The sequence below is a fragment of the Chelmon rostratus genome, chromosome 22 (assembly GCF_017976325.1).
Source record: "Chelmon rostratus isolate fCheRos1 chromosome 22, fCheRos1.pri, whole genome shotgun sequence".
NCBI classification, from domain to species: domain Eukaryota; kingdom Metazoa; phylum Chordata; class Actinopteri; order Chaetodontiformes; family Chaetodontidae; genus Chelmon; species Chelmon rostratus.
The window spans coordinates 20,239,898-20,255,686 of NC_055679.1; the positions used below are offsets into that span (position 1 = coordinate 20,239,898).

General features: G+C 42.2%; 1 protein-coding gene across 1 annotated transcript in view; it reads left to right on the top strand.

Moving 5' to 3' along the window:
* eps8a (epidermal growth factor receptor pathway substrate 8a) overlaps positions 1–15,484 on the top strand; it is a 30,779-nt gene extending 15,295 nt beyond the window's left edge. Inside the window, exons 6-23 of the mRNA XM_041963999.1 lie at positions 627–776; positions 1,894–1,976; positions 2,065–2,201; positions 3,762–3,835; positions 4,211–4,337; positions 4,866–4,954; positions 5,039–5,113; positions 5,229–5,377; positions 5,950–6,133; positions 6,225–6,358; positions 7,132–7,243; positions 7,784–7,924; positions 8,037–8,072; positions 9,550–9,573; positions 9,788–10,034; positions 10,343–10,526; positions 10,834–10,966; positions 14,213–15,484. Coding sequence (XP_041819933.1) covers positions 627–776; positions 1,894–1,976; positions 2,065–2,201; positions 3,762–3,835; positions 4,211–4,337; positions 4,866–4,954; positions 5,039–5,113; positions 5,229–5,377; positions 5,950–6,133; positions 6,225–6,358; positions 7,132–7,243; positions 7,784–7,924; positions 8,037–8,072; positions 9,550–9,573; positions 9,788–10,034; positions 10,343–10,526; positions 10,834–10,966; positions 14,213–14,323 — 2,190 coding nt within the window. The 3' untranslated portion in view covers positions 14,324–15,484. The remainder of the gene's footprint in view (positions 1–626; positions 777–1,893; positions 1,977–2,064; positions 2,202–3,761; positions 3,836–4,210; positions 4,338–4,865; positions 4,955–5,038; positions 5,114–5,228; positions 5,378–5,949; positions 6,134–6,224; positions 6,359–7,131; positions 7,244–7,783; positions 7,925–8,036; positions 8,073–9,549; positions 9,574–9,787; positions 10,035–10,342; positions 10,527–10,833; positions 10,967–14,212) is intronic.
* Positions 15,485–15,789: the final 305 nt, after the last annotated feature.

Genomic DNA, 15,789 nt, shown 5'->3' on the forward strand with positions numbered 1-15,789 from the left:
TAAGATGAATGGGTTTTTTTATAACCACTGAGGTCCTAACGCTGACTGACATTAGCACTAGCCCTAGACCAGGCATAGACGGCTTTCAGCTCAGTTTGTTCATTGGTGTATTTTAGAGCTTCTGCCGGAGCAGTTGTTAATATTCCTGCAGTCCACACATTCAAATCTAATAATAATAAATAGTGATAATAAAATAAAATGTTAATACAATTGTGAAAACAAGAGAAAGATTGACAAAAACAAAGCAGCTGATCTGAATCCACAGAGCAATCATTAATATCTATAAATGGTTCAAATGATCATGAGTCCATAAGTTGATGAAAACAACAGAACAGAAAAACAGAAAAACGTTCATAAACTCTGCTTTGAGTAGCCAGCAGCGGCCTTTGTTTGTTGCAAGTTGAATCTCTACAGAAGCCATGTGCCTGATTTCCCAGCATGCCGCTGTGTCCAGTGTGTGGTTTATGTTGTTGGTTTTTGAGGTTAATGACAGTGGTAGAAACTGTAATATGTTTTGTTTTCAGATATAGTTTATAAATCAGTTAACATCTGTTTTGTCATATTGCTGAACGCTCTTGAACACGACGTTTGTTAGAGCTCAGTGTTTCCCTCTGAACCTCTTTCAGAATGAGTTGGAGAACTTCCCCATCGGGACCGTCCAGCACTGCCAGGCCGTGATGAATGCCTGCAGCTACGACTCCATCTTGGCTCTGGTGTGCAAAGACTCGGGTCAGAGCAAACCTGACCTACACCTGTTCCAGTGTGATGACATCAAGGTAAACTGCCTGTGATTGGTCCTTTTAGTTTGTGCTCAAATGATTTTAACATTTCAGAGTTAATCCAGGTCAACAGTTCAATTTCTGTTGAGCTCATGGTTTATTGAACTGTAGGTAACCATAGCAACAGCAGTGATGCTTCACAGTTACCACTTAACTCACTCAATGACTGCTGGACACTCCTCAAGGACCACTGGAACCTCCTCAAGCACCCCTCAGAAACCTCTGCAACCTTTTCAAGTACTTATGGACCCTCCTCAGTGACAGTGGAAACATGGATTTCTGGAACATTCTCTGCAGCTCTGCAGCCTTTTAAATGACTTTTTAAAGAACCTTTGGAACCCATTTTAAGGGCCTCTGTAATTTCCTCATGGACATGTGGGCCCTCCTCAAAGACCTCTACAGCTCCTTGAGGACCTCTGGAATCTCTTCTAGACCTTTACAACCTTCACAAGAAAGTCCAAAGCCTTGTCAAGGATGTGCATAGTCTTTTCTGGGACTCTAGTAACTCCCCTCCTGTACCTCTTCAGTTGCTTAGAGACCTCTATAATCTCAAGAACTTGTACCTGTTCGAGGTACGAGGACCTTCAAACCTTCCAAAGGACCTCTGCAACCCTCTCTTTCACCTTTGGAGCCTCCTCTGTACAACTTTATCGATCAATTCATCAATGATCAAAAGTGTTAAAGTGGTAGTTACAGAGTTGAGAGAAAAAAACTTTGAACATCATCAGCTGAACACATAAAGTCAGCGACAGACGATCAAGTGAGAAATAGAATTAAAATAATAATCAAAAATAAAGCTTTGAAATATGTATTAAGGATGAAAGTGTCGAGCTTGAAACTGTTTGTACTTTGTGATTAAAAAGAACGATGCTATTTAGATAAAATGTAAACAGTAATGGACCAGAGTTAGAGCCCTGTGGTACACCATTACTAATTTAACACAGTGAATAAAGTCATTACAGAAGATTAACAGAAATCATTCGAAAGCCTTAAAGAGACTACAAATACAGATAGACGAAACCAGAAATGTTTATTGTCTGAAAGGTTTTAATGTGTTTTTAATGTGTTTAATCCTGTTAGTTTGAATGAATGTGTCTTTTGATCTTTTTTTCAGGCGAATCTGATCCATGCAGACATTGAAAGTGCCATGATCGATGCCAAAGGAGGTAAAGTGAAGAAGAGGCCAGAGACTCTCAAGTAAGAACCATCAAACATTCAGTCAGACATTAAATTACAATGCTGACGGCTGATTGGCTGATCTATCGGTACATGCATCTGTCTGCAGGATGATCCTGAAGAGTGATGGGATCATCCCCCCTCCCCCTGCTGCACCTGCCCCCGAACCGCCGGCATCATCAAGCCAGGTGGACGTGAAGAGTCGCGCGGCCGCCTGGTCAGCCTGGACCAATGAGCAGCAAGACTGTGAGTGATGTCACATCGCAGGAAGATTATCCGTGTTTTCTGATCCTTGAAACTATTAAAAAATGGATGTTAAATAAATAGCTGAATACATTTCATGCCCAAGTCTTCAATCTAGTTTTAATTAGTGATTAGTTAATTATGAACTTTAGCCTCGTTAGTTCACTTTAAACTGGATCGTTGATATCGTCTGTTTTGCTACATTTGAGCTTAAATTGTGATCACTGATCAACATGCACCTCCTAAGCTCTGGCTTTAACATGCTAAATAATAATATGCTTTTTATAAATACATAAATCAACACGTTAATGTGACATACTGACTATTACTAACATGCTAATGGTGCTGAAAAGGTTAAACAGAACTCGACTTTTGAAAGCAAACTTGCTAAACATTACTCGATAGGCTTAACAGAGTAAACATTACGTTAAACTGTTGAATGTTAGCATATTTAATGCTGCATTATAAACATCACAAGATCATCATCTGTATACGACACTTAAGAATGCTAACATGCTAAATGTGCATGCTAAAAGTCACTAAGGGGACTCATTAAATTTTAGAAAGCTAACATGCTACACATGACTTGCTATGTCATGCGTCAGACTGAACATGATTATATACTAAACACGAACATGCTGAATGTAATGCTTAATATTGCTAAATGTTAATGTTAAACAAAATCAACATTAACTGACAGTATAACAGGCTTTTGAATGCTAACATGCTAAATGTGACATGCTAAATCATTACGTGGACTTTATTATATATAAAATTTTTGAATGCTAAAGCTAACTAAACTGCTAAATGCACCAAACAGGTTCAACAATACAGTCTGACAAACATTTTAATGCTAACATGCGAAATGTTATATAATAAAAACATTACTAAATGTACTAAACTTGTTTTGACATTAACTTGACATTGCCCTATGCTAATTTTAGAATGCTAATATGCTAAATGTTTGTTTGTTGACATGCAAAATGTAGACATGTTCACAGTTAATCTTAGCATGCTATCACTAGCACTTGTTGAAACAAGTGGAGCTGAGTCTGAGATGTCCTTCAAAGGCCACCGTAAGGAGGACAAACCCTTTGATTTAAGGAACACCATGACTTTTCCTCCAGAGCTAAAGAGCTAAAAACAGCTTACTTGTCAAGAACTGCAACAATCAGTCACTGAATCGACTGACAGAAAATTAATTAGCTATTCGTAATAATCAGTGAATTTGTTTTTTTTCACAGATTTGCTGCCTGTTGATGATGGAAGTTATTATAAACTGAATAATTCTGGGTTTTACAGTGTTGGTCAGATAAAAGGCTCGAAGAAATTATATTAAACATTTTTTTCCTTTTTCTGACATTTCATAGACTAACCATTCAATGAATGGAGGAAATAATTGTCAGTCAATTACTAATGAAAGTAATGGTTGGGTGAATGGGGGTTGGGTTAGAATATTACATCTAGTCTTCATTTCTGAACTCGTATCGAATTCACTCTGCTGGATGGAAGTGTTCAGTGAACCTGCAGATCTGATTGGTTATTTTGTTTTCCTGTCAGCAGATGAGAAGCAGAGGCAGTTATCAGAGGAGGACGGAGCGGTGGAGATGACTGCAGCCAGAGTGGACCAGGACGTGGTGAGTCCACGGTCTCAGGACTCACAAACAGACTGTCCAGTTTTTCACTGATCTGAGAGCAGCTGGTCTGCCTGCTGCTGCTGCCTGCTCTTAAATCTGAGGTCGTTTGAGTTCACAGGACAATAGAAACAAGATTTAAGCTGATTGGAGAATGTAGTTTGTTTCAGATGTAATCAGAGTTTGGAAGCTTTGTGGGAAAATCTGCTTACATAAAGGAAACACGGCTGAGATAGCAGAGTCATGGGAAAACTGACCTCAGGTCTGTTAGTTTAGGTTTAATCATTAAAGTCAGTCCAGGCTAAAAGTCATGTTGAAGACAAACCTGAAGGTGACACGAAAGCCACAAACGTCTGAAACAAACTTTTGTTTTGGCAGCAAATCCTGAACCACATCCTGGACGACATCGAGTTCTTCGTGACCAAACTGCAAAAGGCTTCAGAGGCCTTTAACGAGCTCTCCAAGAGGAAGAAGATCAAGAAAGGCAAAAAGAAAGGTCCAGGAGGTGAGGCCTGATACTGGTCTGATGTCAGAAAACTGCTCGATGAACTGAAAGGCTTCATTTCAGATCGACACAGTCAACATCACACACGTCCTGCTGAACTTACTGTGGTGCCAATTCTCTGATTTCTATCAAGGAGAAACGTGAAATCTGCTTTGATTTCCAAAAACTAAAGATCTTTCTTCATAATCAGCTCATTTAGATGTTTTCTTCAGGAAAGCAGTGATTTCACCACAAACTCCAGCAGTGAGAAAAGTGACAAACTCTTAACAATAAACTAAAAACATCAGACTGATCCTAATTAACATTCAGACAGTGACGATCCAGTTCACAGGATGTCTGCGGTCACCTGTGCACACCTGTGGTTTTATTTATATTCATCAGGAACAGGAATAAACTGCACAAATAAATAATAAACTCATATTTATGACTGTATCCATCACTTTAACCAGCTGCTGGTGCATACTAGTGTTTGTGGCTGAAACTCTTTGCTTGAATGGAGGTGGGTTTTCTCTGTTTTTTGTCCACCAGAGGGCGTCCTGACTCTGCGCTCCAAACCTCCCGGTGAGGACGAGTTTGTCGACTGTCTGCAGAAGTTCAAACAAGCCTTCAACCAGCTGGTAGGAGCATCTTCACCATGTGATCCTACCAATAGAAACGTTTTTTCTGAACATGCATTCAGAGGGCCTGTGTTTGATGTGCAGGGGAAACTGAAGGATCACATTCAGAATCCCAGCGCTGTGGATCTGCTTCACTTCCTGTTCACTCCACTCAGGATGGTCAGTCAACACTTCACAGCTTCATGTTTGTGTCAACAAAAAAGTATGAAAGGTCAGCTTGACCCTGAACCTGTCCTCACCTGTGCTCCACCTGTCCTCCACTGGTCCCGTCCAGGTGATCCAGGCGTCGGGCAGTGTGGATCTGGCTCGGAGCGTTGTGGTTCCTCTGCTGACCAGAGAGGCCATCGACTTCCTGCATGCCTCGGGAACAGCGGAGGAGAGACACCTGTGGGTCACTCTGGGAGAGGGCTGGACCAAATGCAGGTGAGCTCGTGGCGGGGTCTGCCACTGAGAAGCTCTGTACCTTTTTAGGAGAAGAAATAAAAATGCCCAAATTAATTTTAACGTTTTTTAACCTGTTTGCTAACACTAGGTGCCAACATTCTAGCAAGAAAGTATACTAAAAGCCAAGTTTCTTTTTTTACTGTAGCAAGTTAACATAAGAAAGCAAGCATTTTACGCGCTTACCTTAGCATGCTAGCATGCTAGCTATCAGTATATTACACTAATAATGCTACATTTTAGAATGATATCATGCCTTTGTTTGCCTGTTAGCCAACGTCTATTATGTCAAACATTACAAGCTAGTTAGCATGTTAACATCTTTTTAGCATCCTAGCACGTAACTTACCAGATGTTGAAAACAAACAAAATGTTAGCATAAGAAACAGGTGTATGGAAATTTCCAATATGATGATATTGATTATAATATGTAAAATATTTCAGTTTTAAATGAGCTGCAAAGTTACATGAAGAATAGAAAAAAAAGTAACCTCAAACCGGAGAAACCAGCCGTTTAGCCCTCGTCACCTGCGTCATGTGACCTGTGTCTGCAGGTTGGAGTGGCCGAAGGATCATTACTTTCCTCCCTGTGTGCTGAGGTTTCGGGACGGCTGGGAGCCTCCGGCGCTTCCGTCGGCGACGCCGTCCAGAGAGCACGAGCTGACTCAGCTGGCCGAGAGTCTCGCCAACGCCGAGGTCCAGAGACAAGACGAGCTGAGGATGAGACTGGCTCAGGAGGTTTCTGTCCGCACCGTCACACACTACACCCTCCTGAATCACGGCCTCACGCTGCACGTGTTTGATTTACTTCCTGTTTGTGTTTGTGCAGCAGCTGGCGGTGCAGAAGTTCCCTCCTGCAGACGGGTACGCCTTCTCCAACACCTCCTACAAACGCACGCACATCCTGGATCAGGACGCGGCCATGGCTGCTTTTAAACAGGCCGTCAGCCGCCACGTAGACCGGTAACTCTGAGGTCACATGACGCCCTGGAGAACTGATCCCTGATCTGCACTTTACTGCTCATTAACCTATAGAGGAGGAAATCTGACTTAATCATCAAGATGTGCATAAATACATGAAGGCTGAAATAAGAAATACTCACTGCAGTAATTAAATGCTTGTAATTAATCAGGACATAAATGAATCCACGTTTTCTAGATTCAATGTTTTTCATTTATTCTTACGTTCATTTCTGTTTATTTATTTCATAGATCCAGAAAAACAGAAAGAACTTTGTTGAAATGTAGACATAAATTCATCACATTTGTGTTTGATGAATAAGAATCGACCTCCTTCAGTTTCTCTTTCGGACATTTACTGATGATCATCTCTTTTTTCTGGGAGATTCAAAATGACTTCAGACATTTCTGCTTCCTCTCATTGATCTTCTCTCTTCTCCTTCAAACCTCAAACTTTGTTCTTCTGTGAGAAACCTGCTCTGAAGCAGGGACACTTCTCCTCGGCTGTAATATCATTAGCGTCCAGTAACGTTAATGTTTCGTAGCTGTGATCCGTTATTAATCTAAAATGTGTGTGTGTGTGTGTGTGTGTGTGTGTGTGTGTGTGTGTGTGTGTGTGTGTGTGCGTGTGTGTGTGCGTGCGTGTGTGTGTGTGTGTGTGTGTGTGTGTGTGTGTGTGTGTGTGTGTGTGTGTGTGTGTGTGTTTTATTTCCATTCATTCGTGAAAATCTAAAATATTTGAAGTAAATTAAAATTCTCTATTTAACGTGTTCCAGAAGTTTTGATGCTGACAGCAGAGGCCAATCAAAACAGTTTGCCAAATCGAAATATGACTTTGTGGCGAGAAACAACACGGAGCTGTCTGTCCTGAAAGACGAGGTCGTCGAGGTAAACCTTGTTTTTTGGTTTTATCTTTGTAATTATCAGTAATTAGTTTCATCCATGAACTTCATGCCTCAGTCTGAACAATATATCGCGTTTTCAAAAGTTGTGTTGGGACCAAATTCCAAATCCGTAGATTAACAAGTCACCAACCAAACTCTGTTCAATTTTCTGAGTATTTAAAAGTGTGAAACATTGTAACTTCATTTGAATCTTTTCCTAATTGTATCTCTCTACGCTGGGCTCTTGTGCAAGGTATTAAACTGTGGTGCAGAAAAAAATCCCTTTATTTAATTTTATTTAGTTTTTTTTTTCCACTCAAAAAGATGCTAATCTGCTTTTCAAATATGTTCGTAGCTGTAGAATGAAAACACCTGCTGTTTTCCCTCTTATTTGACTGGTTTTACTAAAAACATAGCTTCTCCTACTGTTTAAAGCGAGAGTGACATCCTGCAAACCGGCCTCGAGTTAGTTGCACAACAACTGATTCAGTTCTAAACTTAAGTCAATGAGTTAACTGTCTTATCCCTGATACTCGTCTGTCAGGTTCTTGACGACAGGAAGCAGTGGTGGAAGGTTCGTAATGGCTGCGGAGCGTCCGGCTACGTGCCAAACAACATCCTGGAGATCACCAAAGCCGTGGACATCACCGGCAGAGGAGAGCCCATCTACAGCCACACCATACAGGTAGGACACCTGCGGGGTTTGTGTAACTGCTGTTTCATCATAAATCACTTCATGAGTTTCTTTCCGTCACTGTCTCACCTCCGTTCATGTGTTTTATTTTTAACTATCGAAGCTTATGATGCCAAAGAAGGAGTTTGAGTTGTTCAAGGTAGGAAGAGTGATGATGAGTGTGTTTAGTTTTCTACAAACGCGTACTGTAGCCGCTTTGCTGTGGACATTAAAGGAACAGTCTCACATTTTTGGGAAAAAGATTAATTTGCTGATTTGTTGGTCAACAAATAGCTTCAACGCTAACTGCTATTACAACCATGTCTCACTTTTAAAATGTCAACTCCTGCACCTGTTCAATACAACATGTACTGTAACTCAAACAGGCCTGGGGGTGTTAAAAAGTGGATTTTTTTTCTTTTTTGGTGCAGCTAGGCTAGCAGTTTCCATCTGCTTCCAACTGTGCTAAGCCTGGCTAAACATGTCCTGGTATAACACTTGTTTGATAACCATAGTATGATATGTTTTTTGGACTAATAACAATGCTGAATATGCTCCCTGTATGTAGCTACCATAACAGCAAGTACCTATAAACAACTAGCATAATGGTAGAGGTGCCACGTTCTTTGGTCATGGCTGGTAGTTTCCCCTGCTTCCTGTCTTTGTTTTAAGCTAGGCTAAGCCTGTCCTGGTAGAACATTATATCAGATATATTAGCAACAAACAGCTAGCATATATTAGCTACAAACCGCTAGTAATGTTAAAAATGTGTTTTGCTGTTCATCAGTGAGCTACAAAAGCCTAGCACAATGTTTCTTATGCTATCTGTTTATAGTTGTTTAAAGATAACCATAAACCCTGTTGATTATGCTAACTGTGTCTCCCCTGCTTACAGTCTTTGTGCTCAGCTAGGCTAAACACATGCCGGTATAAGCTCAGTAAGATACAAACAGCTACCATAAAATCAAACATGCTAGCTGTTTATAGCTACAATCAGCTAGCTACTAACACTTAGCATGAAGTTGGATATGTTTTTTGTCCTGTAGCCACATTAACGTTACAAAACAGTGATTATACAAAATGTTTTGTTACTAGCAGTTTCCCCCTGCTTTCAGTCTGTAGGCTAACCCAGGCTGTAACACCAGTTGGCTACAAACAGCTCGCATAACAACAGCTATATTGTTTGTAACTATTAGCAGTGAGCTACTAACACTTAGCATAATGTTGATTCACTTCTTGGCACCATAACAGTAACTATTGTACCTGTAGTGCCCTAACATAATGTTGATTATGCTAGCTGGTTTGTAGCTATACTGGCTAGCAGTCTCCCTCTGCTTCCAGTGTTTTTGCTAAGCTAGGCTAAGCATGTCCTGGATCACATATCTGGTTGATGTTAAGATGGCTAACAGGATTATTTTTAAATGTCAGACTGTTCCTTTACGTGGTTTTCTAGCGTTTCATCGTGATGGTTTGTGAAGTAATGAATCCTCAGCACAGTTTAAAACGGTTTAGACAATAATCTCAGTTGGTTTAGTGGATTTTCTGCAGTGAGTTTGAAGTGCTTTAAATAAAACTTTTTGTTTCATCGTTTCGTTACCACCATGTTTTATGTTCTGTGTTTCATTTCACGTTTCCAGCAATTACTTGGAGAGTTGAACGAGGTAAACAGCAAACAGACGACACAACTGTAGACACTGAACTTACAGTGTATGAGACTCTGTGTGTGTGTGTGTGTGTGTGTGTGTGTGTGTGTGTTTAAAACAGACTCAAAAGTTGAAAATTCCAGATGAAACTTTCTCTTGATCCAAAACGTGCAGACTGTAAATCTGAGTGAGTTCAGTGTCAAATCTGTAAATAAAAACTGTCGTCCGTCAGAAGCAGACCTCCAGGACCGACTACATCCCCAGTAAACCAGTAGTGACTCCGATGCCTCCGGCTCCCACACCACCCCCCCTGGCCCCCACAAGGCTCCCCACTCCGCCGCTGCCTCCTCCGGCTGCCGAGCCCGCCAAGCCGGCCGCCTGCAGCGGCACCGTCAGCCGCCAGAACAGCACCACGTCCAGCGACAACGGCAGCGTCGCCATGAGGGACCACAGCAACCAGAGGCCGGCACCCTTCAACCGTGAGTCCGGTTTTAAGGTCTTCGGTGATAAGGCGTCAGAATCTGGTCTGTCCATGCAAAAACATCTTTCCTGCCAGAGTTTTAGTTTTCTGGCCTCGTCCTTCATGTAAAACTTCTTTGATTATCTAGTAAACATGTAAAGATCTACAAAGACTCTGACTGGCCTTAATGCTAACAGTCAGATGTAGCCAATAATGAAACACTCGTGGCTCCTGCTGGAACAGGCAGAGTCATGAATCGCCTGAAATGTCTTCTGTTCCATGAATCCACTGTACATGGCTGCTCCTTGCCCCCCCGCCCCCCTGCAGGCAGGAAATCCAACATGGAGGAAGTTCAGGACGAGCTGATGCACAGACTGACTTTGGGTCGCAGCGCTCAGAAGAAATTTCAGGTTCCTTCTCGCAGCAGCAGCCTTCCGTCCGTCAGCATCACCTACGACTCGTCGCCTGACGACGTCAAAGCCTGGTTAGAGGCCAAAGGCTTCAGTCCAGTGTGAGTCTCTGTATTCAGTCTGTGCTCTGTGTGAACTGTCTGCAGGTTCAGACAGTGCATCAGTCTCAGTGTCAGACAGTATGTTGAAGTCAGGTTCAGTCAGATAACTATCCAATCAGGTTACATTCTGTCAGTCACATGATCCAAGAAATTCAACCGAGCAACTAGTAATCCCAACAAGTCAATTTTCTCCATGTCCATCATTGATTCACCACAAGTTTAGGGGAACACAACCTGTCCAGGTGTGTCCAGGTGTGTCCAGGTGTGAGTTGTGTGTCAGACCTGACTGCTTCTGTTTCCTCTGCAGCACCATCACCAGCCTCGGCGTTCTGACCGGAGCTCAGCTGTTTTCTCTCAACAAGGAGGAGCTGAAGACGGTTTGTCCTGACGACGGAGCTCGAGTCTTCAGCCAGGTCACCGTCCAGAAGGCGGCGCTGGAGGTGGGTGTCAAAGGTCAAATACTGTATGATGTCACAAGAACAGCCTCAAACTTAAATCTACTGCCGTCGTGTTGAGGAGTTTTTCTCTGCAACAGTTTTTTTTGTTATGTTTTGAGATGTCGCTTTATGCTAAAAGCCTTCTTGGGGGGAAGACAGAAAATTTAGACGTCCTTGATGGAAAAAAATCAATATCAACTTCCAAAAACAAACACTGTTTGAACCCTGGACGCAGAAAAAAGAATGATTGTTAACTAAATGATGGTTAATTAGCTGTGAAAATGAATTGTGTCATTGCAGTTCATTGTCAGCATGTCGGTCAGGACAGAAAGGAAAGCTTTTCAGGGTTATTCTAAAACGATGTTTGACCTCCTTAACAGCAAGTTGGTTAGTAGATATTGTTGAATGTTATTGGTTAATGCTGTTTCATGAACGTTAGCTGAGTCCTGCAGACTAGAGAGCTTCCAGGCAGCTGATTGGTTCATCAGACAGAAATGAGAAGCGGCAAACGGGGACGAGCTCAAAGAAACAGCTATGACCTGGAAAAGCTGCTCTTACTGACTGATACACTGTATTTCCTCAAATAAAAACCCAGTCGTCAAGGTCTAGAATAATGGCTGAGGATGTGGTCGACACAAGCAAATAAGCAAATAAAAGCCGGGTCTCTAATAGAAGCTGGGAGGAAAATAACTGTGCTGGATAAAGTCCCAGTGGCTGTCATATTGTGTGAAGACAACTAAGTATAATGTATATTTCCATAGCTTTGACTTGCCCAGCAGCACTGTGTTCGTCTCTGGAAGTCTTCTCTGTCTTTAAGATTTCTATCCTCCAACTGTGGCAAGGTCTGGTGTGTGGTGTCTATTTCCACCTGCAGGTTTTCTTCTGACCTCCTTTGATCTCCTGAATCTGTTACCACATTCATTAAGGTACCGTGTTCACAAACGGATGTTCCCGGCTTCGTTCTGTCGGCCAGATTTATAGGAGCGATGAAACTTTTTAAAGTGATTCCACTTTAAAAAGTTTTCTTCAGCATTTCATGTTGTTAGGCATCAAAGAGAGGACAGCTCGGTCAGTAGAGCTGCAGAAAGTCCTGAAGTCCGAGTCCTGAATCTGACAACTTCATTGTCAACTTGATGAAATTGACAAAGACTTGCAATTGAACGTGAACACCGATGATTCTTGACTCGACTTTGACTCAGCTGGAATGACTTGACATCCTGCCACATGACGTGGGACTTGGTTGTCTTGACTTGTTTGTTGGTCTTCAGTTGGGACTGGCACATACTTGTCTTCATCTGGTACTTGGTTTTGACTTTGGAGGACTTGAGACAGTCAGGACTGGAGATCCGTCATAAATACCTTTTCATGAAACTTCCTGACTCTGGCCATCAGAACGAAGTTACAGACGTTTCACGTGTAGCAGCATTTTAAGGTAGCGCCAGTATTTGTCCTCCTGCTGTGGCTGTACAGTAAGTCCTCCTTAAACTCCCTGAATGAACCAGCTCCAGAACGTTCCACTTCCTGTTGCCCTCTGACCTTGACCCCATCCCGTAGAGACCAGGATGTAGGTCTTTTCTTGGCTGGAATGAGATCTGAAGAGACAAATCTGTGTTCTGTGTGCTAGCTTAGCTTTGATTAGCAATCAACTAATTGCTGCTGATCCAAGGCTGCAACACATCCCACTCCATTAAATAACGCGCTTTTTTCCAACCTGGTTCTTGTTTTTGTAGTTTTTTCGTGAAGTTTACTTCCATTTTCTTCTTAACCTCAGAAATCTGACTCAAAGTCCACTTACTATGTTTTTTCTGTCACAGTTTGCATTAGTTCTTCGAACTCCAGATTTTAGCAATGAACTGTTGATTTTTCCAGAACTGCAAAAGCCCAGGTTGAACAAAACCTCTGATTCATGTCCCACGTAAGAATTTATCTCACAAAGATGTAATTTCCAGTCCATCATGCAGGTTTGCAGCTAATTGATTTCACTTCAGAGATTCCTGCACACAGAACGAATACACGTTTTATTTGGCTTCACATCAGCGGTTGAACCGACAACCAAAATCTTCACAATGTGAATTTTGAAACCGAAGCAAACAGTTGATGTGAAACGGTTTGCTGATCCTGATTCAGAGGCCGCCGGTATCTCGTGTGGAAATCATCTGCTGATGATTACTGTCACGCTGTTCACTGTGAAGTATTGACCACTGTGCCGGTAAGTAGAAACCAGTTCAAACTGGTTCATGCCACTGATAAAAGTCATGTGGGGATCTCTGGATCAGCATTTAAAGCTCCGACAGAATCTGCAGCTGGTTGCACAAAGATGTCGATAACAGCTCAAAAAATCTAAGAGAAGCGAGCAGTTCAGTGAATATCAATAAAGCAGACGGACAGAGGGTGAATAGAGGCGCTGCAGCTTCCCTGAACATTAAAGCATGTTTTCATGTTTTAAATTAAAGTGGGAACCTGAAAATCAGCATAATATGGGACCTATAAATAAAAGCTCTAATGAATACATACATAAATAATTAAATGCTTTATTGAATAAATAAATGCATAAATGTTGCATACATTTTTCTTACTAACTGCTATTATTTTATAACTAAATATCTATTTAATTTCAGTTTTTTAATGTTTCTTTAGGCAATTTATGTATTTCTAGATTTCTAGATGTCCTGTTTATTTCTGTATTAATTAAAGCATTTATTTATATCCATATTTTTTATTAGTTAATTTGAATAAATGTATTTCTGTTTTTGTTGAAGCATTATTTTATGTATGTATTTATTTTTTGATGAGTCATTTTTTGTCCTCCTGCTTTTAACATTTTTTCAGACTTAGTTGCTCGTATTTTTTGCAGTGTGACTGATCTTTGTGCGACCAGTTTTAGAAAGCCTTAGAAGCACTCCGTTACCCAGCATGCCCCTGACTGGACCAGCTGACTCAAACTGTAGATATGTTCATGCACATGCTCTTCACAGCTTCCCACAGCTGAGTTTACATGAGAGGCAGCCAGCGCCGTCAGGCCGCGACTGGCCGGAAGATTTTCTCGTCTAATGAGCTGATAAAATCTTCTGATTTCCAGGAGGAAGTAGTTTGGTGGCAAAGACGCTGTCAGTCGCTTCAGAGGAAATGAAGATCTGAACTTTCTCTGTGTTTCACAGACTAACCAGCTGTTTGTCTCTGCTCTGTTTCCTCCCTCTGCTCTGCCTCGCTGGATCATCTCCTCTCGTCTTTTCTGCCTCTGGTCTCCAGAAGAGTTCAGGCTCTGAGCTCCAGGAGATCATGAGGAGGCGGCAGGAGAAACTGGCGGCCAGCACCTGTGATTCAGGGGTGGAGTCTTTCGACGAAGGCAGCGCCCACTGAGCTCCGCCTGGCCTCCTCCCTCCCTCCCTCCTTTATTCTACCTTTGGTTTTTCATACTGCAGCCTGCTGTTTTCTCGCACTCTTGATCCTCAGGCGGCGGCGGATCACGCCAAGTTTGTGGAGATCATGCGGCGCAGGCAGGAACTCCTCAGCTCGTCTCCGTAGGAGGAGACCGACCGGCCGACTGACAGAATATTCTGCCACGTCTGCCTGAATCTGACGGACTCTGGAGGCGGTTTCTTCCCGGCAGAGTTCAGCTGCTGCTGTAGCGAGGCCTCTCAGTATTATTGTTAGAACGGCTGCTAGCTCGTTAGCTCCAGTTTGTGCCTCTGATGTGTCACCGTGTTTCAGTCACAGAGCTGAGCATTAGCTTCTCTGAGGACCAAACCCTGACAGTAACACTTCCTGCATCGTTATCGGTCGTGTTTAACCTGAAAGTCCGGAGAAAAAACAAAACTCGATGCTGGTCTCAGCTGCTGTGTGGGAATATATAGTGATGATACACTTAGCTGGTGATAAAACTGCCAAAGATTGTCAGAGAAGCAGATGTTTCACTCTGTGACTTGAATATTGATGAACTGGAAGCAAACTGAGCTCGTGTGACTGACGGCTGGACGGTTTGAGTGTCGGCTTGTTGTTTTGTTCCACTGATTCATGTAACTGTACATTTCAGATTGTTTGGCCAACAGAACGATGTTATTCATAGTCTATAATCTTTTTATGCTTATGTCAAAAGCTGAAATAACTTCATAAGATTAATAGTAGAACGGATCGACCGGAAAAACAAAACTTTACTATGATGTGTAATTTATGAACATTAACATGTGATTAGAGGTTGTGGCACAATCACAGGTTTGTGGAGACGTTATTTGGTGATTTTTTCAGCGAGTGAAGAATCAAACCTGCGGGATTCAGAAACACTGTGGTGGTTTCGTAGCGGCTGTTTGCTGATGAATTATTTCTCCGTACAGATGTTGAAGAGGTCAAAGGTCGTCACACTGAATGTAGTCCACTGACTCGGCGACGCCCCCACTTTAAACATGAGCGTGTCTTCTTCAGGCTCCGCCCACAGCAGCAGGTACTTCCTGTTTTTTTTTTGTTTTTTTTAAGTCCTGTTAGTTATCTCACCTGATCAGCTGTCAACAAACATGAATTAATGAGAGTGACAGGAAGCTTGTTGTTCAGGTCTGGATGAGGCAGCCCTCATCCAGGACCAGCATACAGACCACCTGCAGTAGAATGACTCCCCTCATGAACATGCTTTCATGTTGCTGTTGAACAAAATGCAGATTTAAGAAAATGTAACACTGGTTCTGCCGGCACCTAAGTCAGGTGACCAGTCAGGTGACCAATCAGGGACAAAGCGCTCCAGTGGCAGAGAACCAGGTGTTCAACAAATGTTTCCGCTGCTCCCCAGGTGATGCAGACTCCACACTTCCTCCATGTTCACCTGTTCTCTCGATGAG